Source organism: Rhodotorula graminis (genome assembly GCF_001329695.1).
Source record: "Rhodotorula graminis WP1 unplaced genomic scaffold RHOBAscaffold_16, whole genome shotgun sequence".
NCBI lineage: Eukaryota > Fungi > Basidiomycota > Microbotryomycetes > Sporidiobolales > Sporidiobolaceae > Rhodotorula > Rhodotorula graminis.
The window spans coordinates 2,992-23,999 of record NW_017264943.1 but is presented as its reverse complement, the minus strand read 5'-3'; the positions used below and the strand labels follow the sequence as shown (position 1 = coordinate 23,999).

General features: G+C 66.2%; 8 protein-coding genes across 8 annotated transcripts; 5 read left to right on the top strand and 3 right to left on the bottom strand.

Annotated features, from left to right (window-relative positions):
* Positions 1-190: 190 nt before the first annotated feature.
* On the top strand, positions 191-1,942 carry RHOBADRAFT_18409 (uncharacterized protein; the record flags this gene model as incomplete). The annotated part of the gene is made up of 7 exons (XM_018412428.1): positions 191-299; positions 365-474; positions 544-672; positions 749-970; positions 1,056-1,387; positions 1,486-1,708; positions 1,793-1,942. 7 exons carry the CDS (start codon positions 191-193, stop codon positions 1,940-1,942), a joined length of 1,275 nt encoding a protein of 424 aa, XP_018268168.1.
* Positions 1,943-2,243: 301 nt separating this feature from the next.
* On the top strand, positions 2,244-5,050 carry RHOBADRAFT_55960 (uncharacterized protein; the record flags this gene model as incomplete). The annotated part of the gene is made up of 9 exons (XM_018418102.1): positions 2,244-2,622; positions 2,691-2,796; positions 2,858-3,236; positions 3,308-3,536; positions 3,655-3,807; positions 3,883-3,979; positions 4,048-4,378; positions 4,481-4,660; positions 4,728-5,050. 9 exons carry the CDS (start codon positions 2,244-2,246, stop codon positions 4,965-4,967), a joined length of 2,094 nt encoding a protein of 697 aa, XP_018268167.1. The 3' UTR covers positions 4,968-5,050.
* An 87-nt stretch (positions 5,051-5,137) lies between these two features.
* RHOBADRAFT_66953 (uncharacterized protein) lies at positions 5,138-6,311 on the bottom strand. Its single transcript, XM_018419131.1, has 6 exons — positions 6,260-6,311; positions 6,153-6,188; positions 5,794-6,088; positions 5,623-5,724; positions 5,437-5,553; positions 5,138-5,359 (listed from the first exon to the last, which is right to left on the bottom strand). Exons 1-6 carry the CDS (start codon positions 6,305-6,307, stop codon positions 5,178-5,180), a joined length of 780 nt encoding a protein of 259 aa, XP_018268166.1. The 5' UTR covers positions 6,308-6,311; the 3' UTR covers positions 5,138-5,177.
* A 110-nt stretch (positions 6,312-6,421) lies between these two features.
* On the bottom strand, positions 6,422-9,978 carry RHOBADRAFT_55958 (uncharacterized protein). Its single transcript, XM_018418101.1, has 5 exons — positions 9,930-9,978; positions 9,642-9,743; positions 7,445-8,515; positions 6,890-7,382; positions 6,422-6,821 (listed from the first exon to the last, which is right to left on the bottom strand). The coding sequence occupies exons 1-5, from the start codon at positions 9,937-9,939 to the stop codon at positions 6,641-6,643; spliced, it is 1,857 nt and encodes a 618-aa protein (XP_018268165.1). The 5' UTR covers positions 9,940-9,978; the 3' UTR covers positions 6,422-6,640.
* A 59-nt stretch (positions 9,979-10,037) lies between these two features.
* Positions 10,038-10,938, top strand: RHOBADRAFT_18353 (uncharacterized protein; the record flags this gene model as incomplete). The annotated part of the gene is made up of 6 exons (XM_018412426.1): positions 10,038-10,175; positions 10,244-10,300; positions 10,370-10,510; positions 10,580-10,624; positions 10,688-10,712; positions 10,790-10,938. The coding sequence occupies 6 exons, from the start codon at positions 10,038-10,040 to the stop codon at positions 10,936-10,938; spliced, it is 555 nt and encodes a 184-aa protein (XP_018268164.1).
* Positions 10,939-11,098: 160 nt separating this feature from the next.
* RHOBADRAFT_66952 (uncharacterized protein) lies at positions 11,099-13,888 on the top strand. The gene is made up of 11 exons (XM_018419130.1): positions 11,099-11,145; positions 11,345-11,410; positions 11,471-11,490; positions 11,557-11,639; positions 11,746-11,791; positions 11,856-11,938; positions 12,008-12,246; positions 12,320-12,428; positions 12,506-13,090; positions 13,176-13,726; positions 13,802-13,888. Coding segments are annotated over exons 2-10 (1,356 nt in total). The 5' UTR covers positions 11,099-11,145; positions 11,345-11,409; the 3' UTR covers positions 13,366-13,726; positions 13,802-13,888.
* Positions 13,509-14,242, bottom strand: RHOBADRAFT_55956 (uncharacterized protein; the record flags this gene model as incomplete). Its single annotated transcript, XM_018418100.1, has 4 exons — positions 13,509-13,726; positions 13,802-14,005; positions 14,070-14,094; positions 14,167-14,242. 3 exons carry the CDS (start codon positions 14,240-14,242, stop codon positions 13,843-13,845), a joined length of 264 nt encoding a protein of 87 aa, XP_018268162.1. The 3' UTR covers positions 13,509-13,726; positions 13,802-13,842.
* A 336-nt stretch (positions 14,243-14,578) lies between these two features.
* RHOBADRAFT_55955 (uncharacterized protein) lies at positions 14,579-18,492 on the top strand (the record flags this gene model as incomplete). Its single annotated transcript, XM_018418099.1, has 10 exons — positions 14,579-14,826; positions 14,935-15,021; positions 15,097-15,181; positions 15,256-15,602; positions 15,689-15,846; positions 15,918-16,034; positions 16,106-16,716; positions 16,788-16,853; positions 16,960-17,794; positions 18,470-18,492. The coding sequence occupies 10 exons, from the start codon at positions 14,579-14,581 to the stop codon at positions 18,490-18,492; spliced, it is 2,577 nt and encodes an 858-aa protein (XP_018268161.1).
* Positions 18,493-21,008: the final 2,516 nt, after the last annotated feature.

Genomic DNA, 21,008 nt, shown 5'->3' with positions numbered 1-21,008 from the left:
CTCGTCACCACCAGCCTCCCAAAAGCGACTGAGGTGCGCCCACAGAGCCACTCGCGTGCTGTGCGAGCCACGAGAACCGCGCTGACTGAAGCCCCCCACCCCTCTCCCCCTCCTCCCTCCCTCCTCCACCCTCATCCGTCGCCTTGACTCCCACCGTCGTCGCCCTCTGTGGCCTGCACGACCTACACAGATGCTCTCCCGCAGCCGCATCGCCGTCCGTCAGCTCCGCACCGCGCCCACCGTCCGCGCCATCTCGGTCTGGTCCAACGTCCCCGCCGGCCCGCCCGACCCAATCCTTGGTGCGCCCGTCGTCCTCCTGCACCGTCTCGAGCCGCGCAAGACTGACCCTGGCCCACCCTCACAGGTATCACCGAGGCGTTCAAGAAGGACTCGAGCCCGCAGAAGATCAACCTGGGCGTCGGCGCCTACCGCGACGCCGACGGCAAGCCCTACGTCCTCCCCTCGGTCCTCGCCGTGCGTCCCGAATCGCTCTCTCTTTCGCGAGCAGGAGAATCTCGGACTGACGGGCTTGCGCGCGCGCAGGCCGAGGACAAGGTCATCAGCGAGCGCAACGACAAGGAGTACCTCCCGATCACAGGCCTCGGCACCTTCACCCAGGCCGCCGCCGTCCTCGCCTACGGTACCGACTCGAAGCCTTTGTCCGAGGGTCGTGTACGTCCTGCGTCTCTCTCTCATCGTCCCGGCACCGTCGCAGCCAGAGCTGACCCGATCGTCGTCCCCCTCGCAGGTCGCCATCACCCAGTCGCTGTCCGGCACGGGTGCGCTCCGGATCGCGGGCGCCTTCCTCGCGCGCCACTACCCTCACGCCAAGGAGATCTACGTCCCGAGCCCGACCTGGGGCAACCACATCCCCATCTTCCGCGACTCGGGCCTCGAGGTCAAGACCTACTCGTACTACGACAAGAAGACGGTCGGCCTCGACTTTGAGGGCCTGAAGAAGGACCTCAAGGTGCGTCGTCGCCCTCTCGAGATGTCTGTCGCTGCGAGCTCGCGACGAGACGGTCCTGACCCTCGCGCTCGTACCCCCTCCGCAGGCCATGCCCGACAAGTCGATCGTGCTCCTCCACGCCTGCGCGCACAACCCGACCGGCATCGACCCGACCGAGGCCCAGTGGCGCGAGATCTCGGACGTCATCAAGTCCAAGGGCCACTTCCCGCTCATCGACAACGCCTACCTCGGGTTCGCGTCGGGCTCGGTCGACAAGGACGCGTTCGCGCTGCGCCACTTTGTCGAGGAGGGCCACCAGCTCATCCTGTGCCAGTCGTTCGCCAAGAACATGGGCCTGTACGGCGAGCGCGTCGGCACGTTCTCGGTCGTGTGCGCCGACAAGGAGGAGAAGGCGCGCGTCGACTCGCAGATCAAGATGTGCGCCCCTCTCTCTCTCTCTCCCTTTCCCTCGACTCTCCCGATCCTGTCCGTCGCAGGATCACGTTACTGACTCTTCGAGCCTTCTTCCTGCGCAGCCTCGTCCGCCCCATGTACTCGAACCCGCCGGTGCACGGCGCTCGCGTCGCGTCGACCCTCCTCACCGACAAGAAGCTCAACGCGCAGTGGCTCGCCGAGGTCAAGGGCATGGCCGACCGCATCATCGACATGCGCTCGACCCTGTTTGACCTCCTGCACGAGCTCGGCAGCAAGAAGAAGTGGGACCACATCAAGAACCAGATCGGCATGTTCGCGTACCTCGTGCGTCCCCTCTCCCCTCTCGTACTCCCGGTCTCACGAGCATGAGCGCAGCCACTGACGACGCTCTCGCCGCACCGCCGACAGGGCATCTCGCCGGAGCAGGTCGACCAGCTCGCCCGGGAGCACCACATCTACCTCACGCGCGACGGCCGCATCTCGGTCGCCGGCGTCACCAAGCACAACGTGCGCCACCTCGCCGAGTCGCTCCACAAGGTGACGGCCAACGACGCTTGAGCAGGAGGCCGTTGTCAATCCAAGATCAGTCTGCAGTGCGTGTCCAGGTCCGCGAGGAGCGAGTTCGAGTCGGCCAAGAGGCACGAGCACGCCAACGTGCAAACGCTGTGAGCAGGAGCAGCAGGTCGTCGGCCCGACGAGCGAAGGCGATCGGCGCGGCCCAAAAACGGCGCTCGCCCCGCACGCTTCGAGGCCCGTTCCGCCCAGATGGGCCGCGAGAGTTGTCGGCACCCGCGCTGTGCGCTCGCTGTGCCCGCGCTCGCTCGTGCGCCCGCTCGACTCTTGTTCCTGCACCCCCATCATGACTGCCGACGACCGACCCCTGGCGCCGTTCGAGGAGGAGCACGCCTCGCTCGCGCGCCGTCGTCGCGCCGCTCCAGCTCGACGCTCCTCCCCACTTCGTCTCTGCGTCGCCCTATGCGCGCTCGGCGGCTTGGCGCTCTTCGCCTTCGTCGGGTACTTGACCGTCCAGGTCGTGCGCACGGTGCACCAGCAGCTCGCCCACCCGCACAAGGCGCACCACGTCGACCCGGCCGTCCTCGTCGGAGATTCCGCCCAGCTCCACGCACTCGAGCCAGACGTCGTGCGCAGCTTCTACAGTCGCGACCTCGGCAGCGTCGACTCGTTCAACCTCAAGGCGGCCATCTGGCTCCGCACGAGCGACAAGCTCAAGGACCCCGGTGCGTCCTCTCTCTCTCGCCCTCTCTCTCGGGCTCTCGACTTCGACCTGACGCTCGTGCACCTACAGATGCTCTCTGGGAGAAGGTTTACGAGGCCGTGATCCTGCGCGACATCAAAATCGGCTCGAGGGCCGTGCACGCCGTTCCTCGCGTTCGGATCACGAGGGAGCACCTGCACGTGCCCGCTCTCCTTCCTCGCGCGTTCGTCACTGACACCTGGTCCTCTGCACTACAGCGACCGTCTGCGCACGCCTCACACTCGCCTTCAGTCGACCTACGTCATGCTCCCCTCGACGAGCCGCCTCGACGACTCGATCGACTATCACACGTTCCGCACGTCCCGCAACACGTCCATGCACTCGATCGACGGCGTTCTTCCTCCCGTCAACGTCGACGACACCGACGTGCCGCAGAAGGGCGTCTTTCGCGACTTCCTCGCCAACTCGGCGTGCTTCTCGCAGCTCTACGACAGCGGGTCGTCGCCTGACGGCGCCGAGGGCAACTCGACGGGCCTCAGCATCGCGACCAAGACGTTCGTGTCGCTCATCGACGACTTCCCGGTGTACAACCTCAGCTCCTACCGCCAGAAATTGCAGGAGCGAAGCGCCTTTCGCGCAAGTCGAGCTCTGCCTCTCGCACGCCCTCGCTCTCTGCATGCCGCTGACCAACCTCACCTCGCGCGCAGCAAGCGAACTGCTACTACGGTGGCCTCGGCTCGCCGCAATGCGCCCGCTTGTTCGACCAGGACGGGCACTTTGAGACGATGATCGAGTTTGACGACGCTCGCGACGGCGACAAGGCGACGGCGACCCGCATGGGCTGGCGCTACTCGCCGTTCATCACGACTCGGTTCGGCTACGTGGGCCCGCTTGACCGCGTCGAGCTGCCGCAGAAAGGCTCAGCCGGCGAGGAAGGTGCGCTCGGCGCCCTTCCCGGTACCGTCCCTCAGCCAGCTCGTGCACTGACCCTCTCTCTCTCTCTCTCTCTCTCTCTCTCTCTCTCTCTCTCTCTCTCTCTCTCTCTGCCGCATAGATTTCTCGTTCGACTGGCACATCTCGTGGGCGCCTGTGTCGCCTCTCAAGTTCAACCTTGCCGGCGTCGTCGGACTTGGTCTATCGACAGCACCCGGCTCGAACGCCTCAGCCTGGGAGCGCGCTCAAGCTCAGGACTTTGCCGACATCTTTCGTGAGCCTCTCTCCTCTCTTCTTCTCAAACCGTCGCCGTCGTGACAGACACGCTCATCTTGCGCCACGCTCGCAGATTCGTCCGTCGGGCACACGGCGCGCGGCGACGCTCGGCCGGGGCTGCGCGCCTTCCTGCGCCTCGTTCAGGCGCTCGTCGCCTTCACTCTCGTGCTGTGAGTCGTCTTCTGTGTCCGCCGAGGCTGTACTGCGTCACTGACCTCCCGTATCCGGACGTCCGCAGCCTCCACCTTTCCTACTGGTCCTCACGCACCCTGGCGACGGGCATTTCCCTTCCCCTCACCGTCCTCCACGACTCGTGGTCCGTCTTTGCCGGCCTCGCAGCTCACTTCTTTGGAAACGTCACGCACGACGGGCTCTGGGTCGCCTGGCTCGGCAGCGCCGGCGAAGCCCTCGACCTCGTCTTCAAGTCGGCTCTCCTCCTTCGCCTCGAGTTCACGTGGACAGGTCCCTTCTCGCTCGTCCCGACGAGCATGACGAGGCGCCGTCAGAGCCACTCGGAGCGAGCGAGCTCGAGGGAGGACTTGCGCTTCGGCTGGACGGCTCGGATCCTCGTGAGTCTTTCTGCTCCGCCATCGCCGCGACCTTTCGAGGCGGCAGCTCCTTGGGCTTCGGGCCGACGATCCCGAGCTCGACTGACCCTCAAGCATGTACAGGTTGTCGCCACCATCGCCACCATCTACCGCTTCGGCCCCTCGCTCCCGCACCTCATTACGGCCAGCCCGGTCAGCCCGGCCATTGTCAAGACCTACGAGGCGCCACGGCTGTGGAGGGCGCTCCATCCATGGATCGTGAGCGTCGCCTCGGCCTTGTCCCTCGTCGCAGACATCGGTCAGGTCCGTCGTCTCTCTCCTCTCGCTGAGGCCGAGCGAGCACTCACCAACTTCCCTCCTTGCCAAGCAGATCCACCTCAACTACCGTCGCGCAACGTTCGCCGGCCTGTACCGCATGGCTGCCGTGCTGCGCCTCGCTTTCGAGGTGCTCGAGGCGCTCCCGACCGTCCTCTACCGCATCTTCGGCGACTGGCACATGCGCCCGCCGTTCCGCTTCGAGGAGCTTTCCGAGATCGGCGTGTCCGCCGTCTTGGCGTGGCAGGCAGTGCGGTTCCCTGCAGTGGCGCAGACGGAGGAGGACGAGGAGTAGTCGCACGGAGCGGCCGAGGTCAATCGGAGGGGCTGCGCTCGCGCTCGCGAGGACTTCGCGCAATGAAGCTCCTCTCTCCTCGCAAAGACTTTCGAGACGTTTCTTTCGGATCAAGAGTGAGAGGAAGAGCGGCGAGGGCGACAGTCCTCTCGCTGGGCGGTCGACCTTCTAAAGACGCAAAAAGAGACCATCGTCGTTGCAGCTCTGTGTCTAGCACCATTTGCTCCATCCTCCATCAACCTTGAGCGTCGTGCTCGAGCAGTACGAGCCTGCGTCGCTCGCGAAGAAGAGGACGGCGTTGGCAATCTCGTGCGCGTGGCCCGCTCGCTTGATGTTGCCCTTGGTCGTGTGCCCGGGTGCCGAGAAGCCGGCGAGCATGGGCGTGTCGATAGCTGAGTCCGACAGAGAGGGTCAGGGACCGTGCGTAGGGACGGCGATTACGTTGAGATAAAGAGGAAGGAGAGCTCACGTCCTGGCGCGACCGCGTTGATGCGGATGCCGGCCGGGCCGACCTCGGCAGCTGCAGAAACCATGAGGCCGCGAAGCGCAAACTTGGACGCCGCATAGGCTGACGAGCCCGGGTAGCCTGTTGCGCGTCGAGAGCGTGAGCGACGACGAGGAGAAGGAAGGCGAGACGAGGCGAGAGGGGACGCACCTTCGAGGCCGAGCTGGGAGCACATGAGGACGACCGAGCAGTCCTTGCCGCCAGACGGAGACGCGAGCATGCCCCGCAGGCTGTGCTTGACGCCGAGGAAGACTGCGCAGAGGGTGACGAGCATCGGGAGCTGCTCAAGGAGAGGAGAGAGGAGAGAGAGCGTGGACGCACCGCCTCGCAGGTTGACCTTGATCGTCTTGTCCCAGTCGTCGACGTCGAGGTCGACCACGTTGGTCGTCGGGAGGCTGATGCCGGCGCACTGCACGCTCACGTCCACCCGCCCGAACCGCTCGCTCGTCTCCCGGACGTACTTCTCCGCTGTCGCCTCGTCTGCGACGTCTCCTACGACAGTCAGAACGCGTGCAGCGTCGTGTTCGCTGAGCTCGAGCGACGCAACGGCCGACGAGAGGGCGTCCTCCTTGAGGTCGACCAGGGTGACGCCCGCCGCGCCCGCCTCGAGGAACGCCTGCGCTAGCAAGAGTTAGGTCGATTGCACTTGGAGCGCGACTTCAGAGAGGCAGAGTGCGCACCTTGACCGTCGCGAGCCCGATTCCACTCGCTCCACCCTGCGGAAGTGGGGGTCAGCGGCGCGCCTCGTGGTGAAGGTCTTGAGAGAGAGGCGAGCAGTCAGACGCACCGTGACGACTGCAACCTTGCCTTCGAGAGAGTGCGCAGCAGCAGGCATAGCGATGGTAGCGCGAGAGAGCGGAGAGAGGCAGAGAAGCGCGCGTCGATTGCGTCGACCTCGCGTCGCCCCGCCGCCGCCGCCGTCGGGCCGGAGGAAAGCGTGCGCACAGGTCCGAGGGAAACGAGACGTGGCCGTGTTGCGAAAAAGCGAGAGGGGTCTACAAAGGACAAGCTCGAGGGACTAACGAGTCGACTGAGGTACAGAGACAAAGAGGAGAGGGAGGCAGACGAAGGAGGACGATCTTACAGAGTAGACGGCCCGAGGGAGGTGAGGCGAGACGAAGGGAGAGGGGGACTATACAGACGAGGGCAGTCACAGAGACGATCGCGCTCAAAGGAAGAGGCTCGACATGGCCGACGACGACGACGGGCTCGAGCGCTCCGACTGGGCAGCCGAGACGAGCGCGGCCGGCGGCGCCGACGGCGCGAGGAAGGGCGAGGCGTAGACGCGGTGGGCAAAGTCGAGGCGTGAGGCGAGCCACGAGCTCGGGGCGAGGGTGTGGATGAGGGAGCTGTGCGGCGGGAGGAGGAAGAGTCAGGGAGAGGGCTTGAAGGGGAAGAAGAAGGCGTCGGGACGCACCTCGCGCCGAGGCCCACGCCGATCAAAACACCACAGATGCCGACGAGGTGCCACACCTTGAGCTCGACCGTCGTGCCGAATGCCCTCCACCAGCCGAACCAGCCCTGCTTCTTCGGCGCCGCCTCGTCCGCCTCGTCCCTCGCCGGCCCGACGCCCTTGGCCGCGCGGTCGGGCGCCTTCTCTCCCTGCGACGCGTGAGGGAGCATCGCGCGCTCGCCGTCGCCCTCGGCGCCGCTGCTGCTGAGGTCGAGGCGCGGCGGCGACTCGCTCGCGAGCGCCGGGTCCTCGTCGCCCGAGTAGTACGGCGGGGTCGATGTCGCGGACGAGGCCGTGTCGGGCGCCCAGGAAGAGGTGGCTGTCGTGGTCGGAGGGTGACGAGGTCGGGCGGTCTCGTAGGAGGAGGGGAGGGACGAGTAGGGCGCGCGGAGCGAGGCGCGAGGCGAGAGGTCGGAGAAGAAGCGGGCGGCGTCGACCATGTCCTGGAAGGCCTCGTCTGCAGGATCGAGGGGTCAGTGTCCGACTCAAGAGGATGAGAGAGATGAGCGGTCGACGCACCTCTCTGCCCGCCGCCGTCGCTCGTGACCGCCGGGCCGACTCCCTCCTCAACCGCCCTCTCCCTCGCACGCCGCCTCTCCTCGACGCTCGCCGGTCCCGGGCTCGCGCTCCCTCCTCGGCCCCGGCCTCGCCGCCGGACAGGTGCCGCGCCGCGCCGGCTCCGGCTGTAGTACGGGGGCGAGTTGGAGCTCGGCTGGCCCGGGGCGGCGCCGAGCGGACGCGAGGCGACGAGGGGCGAGAAGCTCGCCGCCGCCGCTGACGTCGAGGGCTCGCTGACGCGCGCCGGGGTCGAGACGATCGGGATGGCGCGCGAGCGGTAGGCGACGGTGGGCGCGAGCTGCGTGCCCTCGCCCTCGTCGGACGAGGACGACTGGGGCGACGACGACGAGACGAGGACGTTGTCGCCGAGACCTTGCTCGTCGTCGTCGTCGTTGTCCTCCTCGCCCAGTGGGTCGAAGAGCGAGGTCGAGAAGGGCGACGGGCGCTTGGCGTTGTGCGGCGCGCGCGTGTCGAGCGAGGTGCGCGAGGCCGTCGCGGACGACGACGACGACGCGGCGGCGCCGATGGGCTGGAACAGGGACGCGAGCGAGACGTGCGACAAGGCAGGCGACTGCGACATGGTGGCCTGGGCGGGCGCGAGCGACAAGAGCGTCGCGAGGCTGCTCCGCAGCGCGTCCTCGAGCATCGAGCGCTGCAGCTCCGGGTCGCGCGGCATGCGCCGGGTCCTCGCGCGCCCGCGCCCGCCCTCGTCTCGGTCAACGTCCTCGAGCGCGCTGCTGTCCTCGTCGTCGCCCTCGATCGCGCGCAGGTGGTCGTCGTCGCTGCGCTCGATCGAGGACGCGGCCCGCCCGGCGCTCGCCGCCGCCGCCGCCGCCGCCGCGTCGATGGAGCCGTCGAGGTCGACCGTGCTGCTCGCGCGAGGGTGGCGGCGCGAGAGGGAGCGCGCGAGGTTCGACTGCTGCGCCGGGACGTGAGGCGCGTTGGACGGCGGCGGGACCTCGGCGTCGGAAATCGTCTCAAAGTCGCTCGAGCCGGGCGAGCCGACGCCGGTCCAAGGCGACAGCGTGGCGGCTGCAGGGCGCACACGGCGAACGAGGTCAGCGAACGCCCAGAAGAGGTGCCGCACGGCGCGTGCCTCGACCTCCGCTCCGGCACGATAGGCGCGCGCCGCCGCCGTATCCCCCGCGACGAGCTGGCGAGTAGAGAGGACGAGAGAGCTCACCGTCTGTGCCACTGTCTGTTGCGCGTGGGCGATGCGGGTCTCGTGCGCGAGCGAGAGAGGGCGAGGGCTCGGCGTCGAGGGTGCGCGGCGGCGGTGCAGGCGGCGAGGCGAACGAGCTGGGTCGAGCTGGGCGGCGCGCGCGGTCGTGCGGTTGTGGTGGTGGTGCTGGAGGGTGCCGGTGGTGCATGCTATACCGGTGCAGGCGAGCGTCGCGTGCCCGTGAGTGGCGTCAGGGAGGGGAGGAGACGGTGTGGGGAGACGATTCCGCTCGCGCACCGTCTCGCATTTTGTCCTCTCTTAGCGCAGTGCCCTCTCGTAATGCGTCATTACCAGCTCCTAGACTTGCCTCGCTCAGGCGCAGCGATCCACGCTCCCTCGTCGACGACGCACGCGACCACCTCCCTCGAGCTCTCTCGATCGTCTGCATGCTCGGCCTCGACGCGCAGATGCGAGCGTCTCGCGATGGATCGCTCTCTCGCACGACGCACATGCATATGAAGCCGTCGGAATCGTCGAGGTGGATGGCGTAGTCGCCGGGAGGGAAGTGCGGACAGGGACGGCGCGCGGACCCCGTGCGCGGGCCAGCGGAGGCACTGCAGCTTCGAGGGCCGTCGGCGGCGCTCACGCGTTGGCGACTGAGGCAGCGAGAGCACAGTGGCGCACCGCCGTTCGCGTCCGACGCGAGCTGAATGCGTGCGAGAGCGGCAGCAAGGTCGAAGCGAGAAGCCGACAGAAGAGAGCTCCCGCCGCAGCCTCTCTCCCGGACGGCTCGGCGACGCATGGTGCGGGTATGTACACGTCCGATTGCGAGGTGCGAGTGCTTTACTTGAAGAGGGAGAAGACGAAGTTGACGGCAAAGGGAGCTGGACGACGGAGCAAGAGTCAGCGTCGTGGTCCCGCAGCTCGCCGGCGCTCCCCGCCCTCTGCCCATGGGCACTGCCGCGACGATGAACGCCAGAGAGAAGCTGTACGCACCCGCACGGAGGACGCCGATCGTGACGAGGAAGCTCTTGAGCGTCTGGCGAGCCTGGAGCTTGGCGAGCGCGAGCTGGGCGGGCGAGGGTCCCTGTTGCTGACCTGTGGGGGTAGTACGAGTCAGTACGATTGATTGTGGGCCCTGGACACCAGCTCGCACGCCCTGCGCGGCTTTCGACGAGAGGGAGGAGATGAGGCGAGGTGGGAGGTCGGGGTTCGACTAGACGAGCGTCGCGCACGCCGACGAGTGCAGACGGCGATCCTGCAGCATGAGAAAAGCCGACTCACCGGCAAACATGGTGTCCTGGCGAGTCGAGGGTGGTGTTGGAGGAGGAGGAGCCGGAGAGGAAGCTCGAGACTCATCATCGTTCCCACTCCACACGCTCGCAGTTCGACATGGCCTCGCTCGTCATCCCTGGACAGCCACTCTCGGCCCAAGGGCCAAGCGCGCAGCTCGCACCCGGGCCGGGCACCTTCTCGCGCGGCGGCCAGGTCTACGCGGCTCTCGTCGGTCAGGTCTCGCGCGAGGGAGGCGTGCGTCCAGAGTTTCTCTCGCGTGAATGCACGAGATAGCACTGACGAGCCGCTTGCGCACCGTGCAGGTCCTCAGCGTCAAGGGCAAAGAGGAGACGCAGGCCATCCCCGAGCCGAATGCCACGGTCCGTCCCTTCTCTCGCCGCCTGCGTGCTCCATTCGCTTTTGCATGCTGATCATCCGCACATGCACAGGTCATCGGTACGGTCACCCGCATCACCCGCCAGGCGGCGACCCTCTCGCTCCTCACCGTCGACGGCCGCCCTTGCCGACCCGACTTTACCGGCATCATCCGCGCCCAGGACGTGCGCCAGACGGCCAAGGACTCGGTCAAGGTGAGCTCATCGTACTCTCTGTGCCTGTTCGCGGCAGGAAGCTGACCTCGTGCCGCCTCGTTCGCGCAGATCTGGTCGTGCTACCGACCAGGCGACGTCGTTCGCGCCAAAGTTGTGCGTCCCGAGTCTCGCAGGCTCACTCTCTCGCACACGCGATACTGACCCGTCTTCCTCCAGATCTCGCTCGGCGACTCGCGATCCTGTGCGCCCTTCTCGCCCCGTCGACTCTTCCTCGCGTCCTCGTCCCTGACCGCCCTGCGCCCGCTCTCCCGCCCGCAGACTTCCTCTCGACCGCGGCCAACTCGCTCGGCGTCCTCTTTGCCGTGTCGTCGACGACGGGCGAGCCGCTCGAAGCCGTCTCGTGGGAGGAGATGAGGGACGTGACGACGGACGAGCGGGAACCGCGAAAGGTGGCTGGGCCCGAGTGAGGTCTTCAGGCGCGCGCGGTGGACGGCGGCAGTCTTGACAGTGTTGTAACGAGTAGGCGTGCATCCTCTCGGTCGTGCGCTGCGCCGCTGAGAGACTGCCTCTGAGTTCACGCTCGCGAGGCTCCACCTCTGAGCGATCCCGACCCTCCTCAACCACCCGCTCCCGCCCTCGCTGCTCACGCGCGACATCCGCACTACACGCTCAAGGTGAGCCACGCAGTCCCGGCTTCTCTGCCACGCGCCTTCTCGCGCCTCGTCGTCGTGACGACCACCCGCGCCGTCATCGAGCGAGTCGCAGCCCGACACTGCGACGAGAACGGCGGGCGAGGCCGCGTAGGTGTCCATGCGCCTCAGAGAACTGTACTAACCGTGGCTGCACCTGCGCCCTTGCCTGCTTGCCGCGCAGACACCCTCCCCCGCCGCGACCACCCTCCCGACCTCCCTCAACCTCGACCTCATCTCGCTCGAGCCAGTGCGTGCCTCTCTCTGTCCTGCAGATTGATCAAGCTGACAAGCCACCCTCCCGCCACAGTGGACGAGCACTACGACTTTGTGCGCCCTCCTCCCTCTTGTCCTCATCGACGAGCGGCAACCTGATCGTCCTCGCGCCGACCACAGATCATCCTCGGCACCGGCCTGACGGAATGTGTCCTCTCGGGACTCCTGTCGGTCGAGGGCAAGAAGGTTCTGCACATGGACCGGTGCGTCGTCTTGCGGCTTTCGAGACGCGGCCTCAGGCGGGGCGGGGCCGCTTCTCGTCACTTCGGCTCGGCCGTACACTGACCCTTTCTCGGTGTGCGCGCGAAGCAACGACTACTACGGCGCCGAGGCGGCTAGCCTCAACTTGACCCAGGTGCGCCGTCCGATCACGTCCAGCTGCATGTCAGTTGCTCACCCCCTCTCTCTCGCCCACGCAGCTCTACAAGAAGTTCCGTGGCACCGAGCCGCCTGCCGACCTCGGCCGCGACCGCGACTACGCCGTCGACCTCATCCCCAAGTTGTGCGTCCCCTCGCGCTCCTGCCTCTCTCCTGCCAGCGCCGGCAGCTGACCCACCGTCGCCGTCCGCAGCATGATGGCCAACGGCGAGATGACCAAGATGCTCGTCCACACCGACGTGACGCGCTACCTCGAGTTCAAGCAGATCGCCGGGTCGTACGTCCTGCGCGACAACCGCATCGCCAAGGTGCCGTCGACCGAGCGTGAGGCCGTCACGAGCTCGTTGATGGGCCTCTTCGAGAAGCGCCGCGCGCGCAACTTCTTCCTGTGGGTCCAGGGCTACAAGGAGGACGAGCCGTCGACGCACCAGGGTCCGTCCCGCTCTTCCTTTCCATCGTCGGCTTGAGGGCCAGCAGAACTGACGCCTTCTCCTCGTGCGCTCAGGCCTCAACCTCGACAAGAGTACGATGAAGGACGTCTACTACAAGTTTGGCCTCGAGGCCGGTACGCAGGACTTTGTCGGCCACGCCATGGCGCTCTACCTCGACGACGAGTGCGTCCTCTCTCCCTCACTCTCTCGCGTCCCTTCTCTCGAGCCGCACTCGTCTCACCTCGACGTCGCCCTCGCAGCTACCTGAACCAGCCTGCGCGCGAGACGTACGAGCGCATCATCCTGTACACGTCGTCAATGGCGCGGTACGGCAAGTCGCCTTACCTGTACCCGCTGTACGGCCTCGGCGAGCTCCCGCAGGGCTTTGCGCGCCTGTCGGCCATCTACGGCGGCACGTACATGCTCGACAAGCCGGTCGACAAGATCGAGTACGACGAGCGCGGCAAGTTTGTCGGCGTCACGTCGGGCGGCGAGACGGTCAAGGCCGACAAGGTGATTGGCGACCCGAGCTACTTTGTCGACGCGTCGGGCAAGGGCGGCGCCGACAAGGAGGACAAGGTGTTCCTCGAGGGCCACGTCGTGCGCGCCATCTGCATCCTGCGGCACCCGATCCCCAACACGGACGACCTCGACTCGGTCCAGCTCATCATCCCGCAGAAGCAGGTCGGCCGCAAGCACGACATCTACGTCGCCGAGGTGTCGGCGACCCACAACGTGTGCGCCAAGGACGTCTACATCGCCATCGTGTCGACCGTCGTCGAGACGGGCAACCCCGAGGCTGAACTCGAGCCGGGCCTCAAGCTCCTCGGGCCCATCCACGACAAGTGCGTCCTCCTTTCTTCGCCCCTCGCATGTCCTCCGTCTCTCGTGCCAGTGCCATAGGCCCTGACTCGCGTTCCTCTCGCGCAGGTTCATCTCGATCGCGCCCGTCTACTCGCCAGCTTCGTCCGGGTCGCACGACGGCGTGTTTGTCACGCGGTCGTACGACGCGACGAGCCACTTCGAGACCATGGTCGACGACATCAAGGACGTGTGGCGCCGGGCCGTCGGCGGCGAGCTCGAGCTCAAGAAGCGCGACGACGCGCTCCAGGCCGAGTGAGCGCCCGCACGCTCTCGGTCGACGGACTCGGGCTTGCGCTCTCTCTTCCTCGGCGAACTGCGCCTGTCTCACTCCCTTTCGTCATCCCTCCATAGTTCTCTCGTTCCGCCTCGTTGAGCCATTCTCCACACCGCCCCGGTCAGCGCCCGGCCTCGTCTCGATGTAATTCTAGAGTCATTCTGTCTGCATTCGCCTTCCTCGCGCACCATCTCTCACTGCGGCACAGGAGAGCTGTCTCTCGGGCTAGCAGCTGGCTCCTTCGGCTCTCGAATTTCGCGACCGAGAGAGAGGCTCGCCGGACTGCTTGAGCTGCCAGCTGCTGTACCGCAGTCTCGATGCGCATGCAAGGTCTAGTGCTACACTGTGGCAACGAGGAGAGGATCAGTCCTGTCGCGAGAGAGAAAGAGAGAGGGCGAGGGAGAGAAGGAGGACGTACAGTACATTCCGCCACCTCGTCGGCGCGCTCCGTCTCGCTCCTCAGACTTTGCGGACAGGCTCGTCGATCGGGACCTCCTGCGCCGGGGGCGGGAGGAGGTCCTCGCCGTCCTTGGTCTTGCCCGGCTGGAGCGACGTGCCCGGGAGCGGAGGGACGGGCGCTGTGTGGGCGTCGTCCTCGGGGCGGAAGGTGCCGTGGGTCGAGCTGTGCGCGCCCGACGAGGTCAGTGAGTGAGGCCACACCGTGTGGCAGGGAGAGGTAAGCGCACTCCTTGTACGACTCGAGCAAGGGCTCTGTGGGACGGGGCGAGGCGAGAGGGTCAGTCGGGGATCGAGGAGAGGAAGAGAGCGAGGCAGGGGGCGCACTGAAGATCCAGATGCCGCTGCCGACGCCAATGGCCATGGCGAGGAAGGGCGAGGCGAGGCGACCGCGCATCGACATGGTGGCCGGACGAGTCGAGGAGCTGGATGGAGGGTGAGGTAGGGAGAGTAGGAGGAGGAGTTGGGTTGAGAGGCGGGGCGGTCGAGAGGCGAGTCGCTGGACGGGGTCTGTAGTCTGCTGAGGGTCTGGTCGAGCAGGCAGGCAGCCTCAGTGAGCAGTGTGCGAGTGACCTTGGCCAGGTTGCGTCGGATGATGAGACTCAGGTCCGTCCTCGCTCTGTCCACCCCTGTGCGCCCGCTGTGCAGCACGCTCGACCAGACTCGACCACTCGTACAGCTCGACTCGACCCAGAGCGCGCTCTCCAGCACCCGCCCTCGTCGCCAGGCGCCGCCGAGCATGGAGCTCCCCGCAACCTCGCTCTCGCTCCCGCGCGCCCTCCCCTTCCCCATCACGGTCCAGCGCATCCACTCGCCCGTCGGCACCACCGTCCAAAAGACCGCCACCCTCCTCACCTACTCGTTCGTGCCCGCCCTCCCGGACGAGGACGGCAACCGCGTCCGCCAGGTCCGCCAGTGGGAGTCGCCCATCGCGGGAGACGTCGTGCAGTGGGCCGTGCGCGCCGGCGACTTGGTCCGGGACAACAGGTGCGCCCCTACTGCCTGTCACGAGTCGGCGGCGAGCGAGGTCGCGGACCCACCCCCCTCCCCACCATCAGTCGACTGACTTGCTCTCGTTCTCCCACCGCCCCGCAGTCAGCCCATCGTTCACATCAAGGAGCCGTGCACCCATGACGTCCAGCTTCAAGGCCTGTGCGCCCTCTGCGGCAAGGACCTGACGACGTGCGTCCGCTCTTTCTCTCTGTGTATCTCCCCTCTCCTCGAGTCGCGCTGACTCGTGCGTTGCCCCTCGCGCAGCGTCGACTACACGGGCTTCTCCGACACGTCCCGTGCGACGATCAGCATGGTCCACGACGTCGGCGGTCTCACCGTCTCGCTCGACGTGCGTCCTTCGCCTCCCTCCCCCTCTCTCTTCCCTCCCCAATGCACAGCTGACTCGCTCCCTCCCACGAGCAGGAAGCACACCGCCTCGAGTCGGCCACCACCAACCGCCTCCTCGGCGCCAAGAAGCTGTCGCTCATCGTCGACCTCGACCAGACGATCGTGCACGCGACCGTCGAGCCGACCGTGTGGGAGTGGATGCAGGACCCCAAGAACCCCAACTACTCGGCCCTCGAGGGCGTCAAGCGCTTCAAGCTGTCGGACGAGAGCCCGGCGAGCACGTCGTCGAGGAGGAAGAGGGACCGCGAGGGCCGGCGGGCCGCGGCGGCGGCGAGGACGAGCGAGGGAGGGGACGAGGCCGACGACGAGAGCAGCGAGGACGACGACGATGCCGATGGCTGCTGGTACTACATCAAGATGCGGTGCGTCCCCCCTCCTCCTCCTCGACTCGGTGCGCGACCAGGACCTGACCTTGGCTGCCCCCCTCCTCCCCTCGCTCGCAAAACAGGCCCGGCTTGCCCGACTTCCTCAAGCGCGTGTCCGAGATCTACGAGATGCACGTCTACACGATGGGCACGCGCGCCTACGCCAAGGAGGTGTGCAAGGTCATCGACCCGGACGGCGGCCTGTTCGGCGGGAGGATCCTCAGCAGGGACGAGAGCGGCAGTGCGTCCCCCTCTCTCTCCCTCTCTCGCCCTCGGGCCCGACGTCCCCTGACACTGTGCCTCGTCCTACAGGTTTGACGAGGAAGAGCCTGCAGCGCCTGTTCCCGTGCGACACCAACATGGTCGTCATCATTGACGACCGCGCCGACGTGTGGGACGGCAGCCCGCACCTCGTCAAGGTCATTCCCTGTGCGCTCGACTCTCTCTCTCTCTCTCTCTCCCTCTCGCTCGCAGCATTATCTGACGCCGTCCCCCCGCAGACGAATTCTTCGTCGGCATCGGCGACATCAACGCGGCGTTCCTGCCCAAGAAGAAGGAGCTCGTGCCTCCTCCCTCGTCGGCCCCGCCGCCGCCCGTCGCCGCCGCCACCACCGCCCAGTCGATCGCCCCTTCCTCGTCGCCCTCGCCCGACCCGAGCGAGCCCTCGCGCACCACGCGCACAACGACCCCGACCGACTCGCCCCCTCCTCACGCCCCGCTCCACCTGCCCGACGCCATCGCCTCCGAGCCCACCACCGTCTCGGACCTGCTCGTCGAGCCGTCGTCGTCCACCGACATCGACGTCGTCGTCGCGCCCGCGCTTGCCGAGGCGTCGAGCGCCGCCCAGCACGCCATCCACGACGTCATCGAGGCGCGCCCGCTCGAGAAGGCGGCGCGCGAGGCGCACGAGGCGCACGAGCGCCACGTCGCTGCGGGCGGGTCGCACGAGCCGAGCCCCGTCGCGGGTGAGCAGAGCGCGACGCCGCCCGAGGTGGGTGAGGTGGAGGAGGAGGCGGCGCTGGGAGAGGGCGAGGGGTTGGAGGATGAGGACGAGTGGGAGGAGGAGGCGGTGCTCAAGGACGATGACCGCGAGCTGGACCGGGTCTACGAGGTGCGTCTCCTCCCCCTCCTGTCGCCCTGCGTGTCGTCGCAGAGCGTGCGCTTACCTGGCCCCCCTTGCAGATCCTGTCGACGGTCCGCGACCGCTTCTTCGAGGAGCACGAGGCTCGGGGCTCAGCAGACGTTGCAGTACGTCCACCTCTCTCCCTCTTTTCCTTGCGCTCCTCAGTCGGCCGTCGACGAGCGGACCCTGACGCCTGCCCCTTGCCCGCCTCCTTGCTCGCTTCGCCCTCAGTCCATCATTCCCTCCCTCAAACGCCTCACCCTCGCCTCGACCCGCCTCGTCTTCTCCGGCCTCGTCGCCCTCGGCCAGTCGCCCGAGTCGTCCGAGTACTGGAAACTCGCCACAACGTTCGGCGCGCACTGCTCGACCGACCTCTCGAGCGCGACGACGCACCTCGTCGCCAACCAGGAGGGCACCGCCAAGGTGCACCAGGCGCGCCGAGCTCGCGCCAAGGGCGCCAAGGTCGAGATCGTGTACCCGCAGTGGCTCCTCGACAGCGTCGCGAGGTGGACTCGCCTGCCCGAGGAGGCGTACCTCCTCCCCGAGCCGGCCGCCGACGGCTCGGCCCCAGGGTCGCCTGTCCACCCCGAGCTCAGCGCAGGCGAGGACAACGGCCTCGCAGATGCGCCTGCTGCGGGCGGCCCCGACGACACGGCGGCCGATCCCGCGCTCGACGCGCCGGACGACGACGACGACCTGCACCTCGACGACCTCGACTGGGGCGACGCCATGAAGGAGGTCGACGACCTCCTCCTCGAGACGGACGACGACGACACGGCGTCCCTCCTTGGCGGCGGTGACGGCGCAGGCGGAGGAGCGACCGACGGCGAGAGCGACGCGAGCGCTGCGCCAACCCCCGAGAACGGCGGTTCCGGGAGCGCGGCCGGCGCAGCGCGCAGCCCGCGCAAGCGGCCTCGTGCGTCGTCGCCCGGCGGCGCGTCTGCGGGAGGAGGCGGTCGCGATGACGCCGCTCACGCGTCGAGCCCTTCCAGGCCGACCGAGTCGCCGCTGCAAAAGCGCGTCAAGACGGCCCGCAGCCGCCGGTCCGGCCTCAAGCAGTCGCTGAGTGCAGCTGCGCTTGAGCGTGCAGCTGCGCTAGCTGCAGGGGAGGAGGCAGAGGGACACTTGGCAGATGGAGACGGAGAGATGGGAGCTTGGGCACCTCGGAGCGAGGCAGCCAGTGTGGCCAGCTCGAGCATCGCGAGCGACGACGAGGACTTGCTGGCCATGGCGGCCGACTTGGAGCAGGGTTGGGCATAAGGCTGAGTTGCAACTTGCGGGCGTGTTCGCAAAGAGTTTCTTAGCAGTGCTGTGTTTCTTACTTGTGCATGGAGAGCAAGGAGGGGAGAAAAGGAAAGGGAAAGAGACATGGAGAGCGCATCAGGAGACTTGGTGCTGGGGCTGCAGGTCTTGGGAATCAGGCAGCATCTGTCTGTGACAGCCGTGTGGATACAGCTTTCTTGAGACCCTACAAAAAGTCGGGAGTAGAAAACTAGTAGCTTTTGGTAGCGTCTCGGTGCAAATCGGTAACAGAGTGGTAGAGCCGAGCTCGACGCGAGCGGTAACCGGCCGGTAACCAAATGGTAAGTCGCTCGTCGCCCGCCGGCGGGCCTCCCCCGAAGTGCGTTCCCCACTCGCTCTCGCGGTCGGCTCGTCGCCTTCGTCCCTCCTCGCACTACCATTTCAACACCAAATTGTTACCGCTCGCTGTCCTCTCGGCGTCACCCACTTTGGCTCGCAGTCTCGCCGACTCTGACGACTTAGCGCTTCTCGCAGCCTCCGCCTCTCTCTTCCCTTCCCACCACTCGCCTTTCCTCTCCCACTTGTACGGCCTCGCGCGCACCGCCAAGCGTGCAGCACGACAGCACTGACTAGTTCTACTGTACGTAGAAGCGCTGCGCGTCGTCGTCGTCTCGTTCGAGCGTGGGTGGTCGTCATCTGCTGGTGAGTCCCCCCTCCTCTCCCTCCTTCCCCTCAGTGCCTGGTGCATCGTCCAGCCGGCACAGATGCACTGACCACCTCTCCTATCCCGGCGTGTGCGCGCAGGGCGTCTCCGTTGAGTCCCTGCTCTCGCTCCCCTCGCTCGACCCCCCTTCCCCGCACTCCTCTCGCCCTGCCTCGTCTCGCTCTCAGCAGCGTCCGCCGGGCTCTCACACGCACACTGACGAGTCTCGGTGCATCGCGGCACGCAGGTGACGGGCTCTCAAGATCCCGCCGTGAGTCCTCTCTTCCCCTCGTCCCTCTCCTTTCCCCGGCGAGTCTGAGTGCGGGCGAGCTCGAAGCGGCACCGGCACAGTGCAGGGCAGAGCACGGTAGCGTCGAGGAGTGGAGCTAGTGGAGGAGAAGGCGAGGCGCTTCAGGCTCCCTCTCGAACGCGGCGCTGACCTCGTCGTCGTCGCTCGCAGATTCAGTCCGTCTCGAGCATCTTCTCGAGTGTGCGTCTGTCTTTCTCTCTTCTATCTGTCAAGGAGTACAGCGACTGACTCTTCTGTAGCTCTCTCCTCTTCCTTCTGTAGCAGAGCAATTGGTGCGTCCGCGCTCCCTCCTCTTCTCCTTCCCCGCGAGCCGGTACTGACGCTCTCTCTCTCCCTCCTTTCTCCTCGTACCGCGCAGATCCTGCTCGAGCGTCTGTCTACATGCGCAAGGTGCGTCACTCTCTCTCCCTCGCGCGCCTCTCTCTTGTCTAGTTCGCCTCCTGCACTTCAGTTGTTTCGCCTCTTCTCCAACTTGCTGCCGAGGCCTCTCGGTGGCAATGGGTACCATTTTGGTACCGCAGCGAGAGCCGAAAGCGAGCGAGAAGCAGCAGCTACCAGAGCGGTACCGGTCTAGTACCATTCTGGTACCGGGCGAGAGAAGCAGCCGCGAGCGCGACCGCAAGAAGAGTAAGATTGGAAAACTAGCGGTAGCTTTCTGGTTGAATTCTGTGGCCGATCTGTAACTTTTGGGTAGCGAGACCGCCCGATCCGGTGGGCGCGGTGATGCTCGGCGGTAGGCCGAGGCCGGTGGAGAACAGTACCCAACCGCTACCGAAAGCTACCAAAAGCTACCGGTTTTCTACTGCCGACTTTTTGTAGGGCTTGAGAGGCTGGCGCAATGCTGCGAGGTGCTTATGGCCCAGTTCTGCAGAGGCAACCCTGTTCCTGGCAAGCCTGACCGTCTCGGACCCAAACCGTTTGCACGCGCAGCTCGATGAGGACCAGGGCTACCGGCCTACCGCTCAGCACAGGGACCATTTAATAGCATACCTTGATGGTAATGGAGCCAGATTTGCGATAATGCATCAAGAGCATGCTGAGCGGGACCATCCCCCCGAGGCTGCACCTTCTTTTTCCCTCCAGCCGGCCGTGACACGGTCGGATTGGGCCGCCCCTGCAGGGCAGAATAGAGTAAGATGCGCTCTAAATGGTTAGCTAGGTTAGAGGTTGAACGGACCTTGTGGCCCAGCTCAGCAGAGGCACACCTGTTCCTGGCAAGCCCCACCCTCTCGGACCCAAACCGTTTGCACGCGCAGCTCGATGAGGACCAGGGCTACCGGCCTACCGCTCAGCACAGGGACCATTTAATAGCATACCTTGATGGTAATGGAGCCAGATTTGCGATAATGCATCAAGAGCATGCTCAGCGGGACCATCCCCCTGAGGCTGCACCTTCTTTTTCCCTCCAGCCGGCCGTGACACGGTCGGATTGGGCCGCCCCTGCAGGGCAGAATAGAGTAAGATGCGCTCTAAATGGTTAGCTAGGTTAGAGGTTGAACGGAGCTTATGGCCCAGTTCTGCAGAGGCGACCCTGTTCCTGGCAAGCCAGACCGTCTCGGACCCAAACCGCTTGCACGCGCAGCTCGATGAGGACCAGGGCTGCCAGCCTACCGCTCAGCACAGGGACCATTTAATAGCATACCTTGATGGTAATGGAGCCAGATTTGCGATAATGCATCAAGAGCATGCTCAGCGGGACCATCCCCCTGAGGCTGCACCTTCTTTTTCCCTCCAGCCGGCCGTGACACGGTCGGATTGGGCCGCCCCTGCAGGGCAGAATAGAGTAAGATGCGCTCTAAATGGTTAGCTAGGTTAGAGGTTGAACGGAGCTTATGGCCCAGTTCTGCAGAGGCAACCCTGTTCCTGGCAAGCCTGACCGTCTCGGACCCCAACCGTTTGCACGCGCAGCTCGATGAGGACCAGGGCTGCCAGCCTACCGCTCAGCACAGGGACCATTCAATAGCATACCTTGATGGTAATGGAGCCAGATTTGCGATAATGCATCAAGAGCATGCTCAGCGGGAC

Bases quoted from the DNA above. Each gene is read 5' to 3' on its own strand.
- RHOBADRAFT_66953 (XM_018419131.1), bottom strand. From the start codon at position 6,307: ATGCCTGCTGCTGCGCACTCTCTCGAAGGCAAGGTTGCAGTCGTCACG. The intron at 6,089-6,152 runs GTGCGCACTCTG...TTGCTAGCGCAG, and splicing joins TCGGGCTCGCGACGGTCAAG to GCGTTCCTCGAGGCGGGCGC. The intron at 5,725-5,793 runs GTGCGTCCACGC...CCCTCTGCGCAG, and splicing joins CAAGGTCAACCTGCGAGGCG to TCTTCCTCGGCGTCAAGCAC.
- RHOBADRAFT_66952 (XM_018419130.1), top strand. The intron at 11,491-11,556 runs GTGCGCCCTCCT...CGCCGACCACAG, and splicing joins TGGACGAGCACTACGACTTT to ATCATCCTCGGCACCGGCCT. The intron at 12,247-12,319 runs GTCCGTCCCGCT...TCGTGCGCTCAG, and splicing joins CGAGCCGTCGACGCACCAGG to GCCTCAACCTCGACAAGAGT.
- RHOBADRAFT_55958 (XM_018418101.1), bottom strand. The intron at 8,516-9,641 runs GTGCGTACAGCT...TGCGCCCTGCAG, and splicing joins GATCGGCGTCCTCCGTGCGG to CCGCCACGCTGTCGCCTTGG. The intron at 7,383-7,444 runs GTGCGTCGACCG...TCGATCCTGCAG, and splicing joins CGACGGCGGCGGGCAGAGAG to ACGAGGCCTTCCAGGACATG.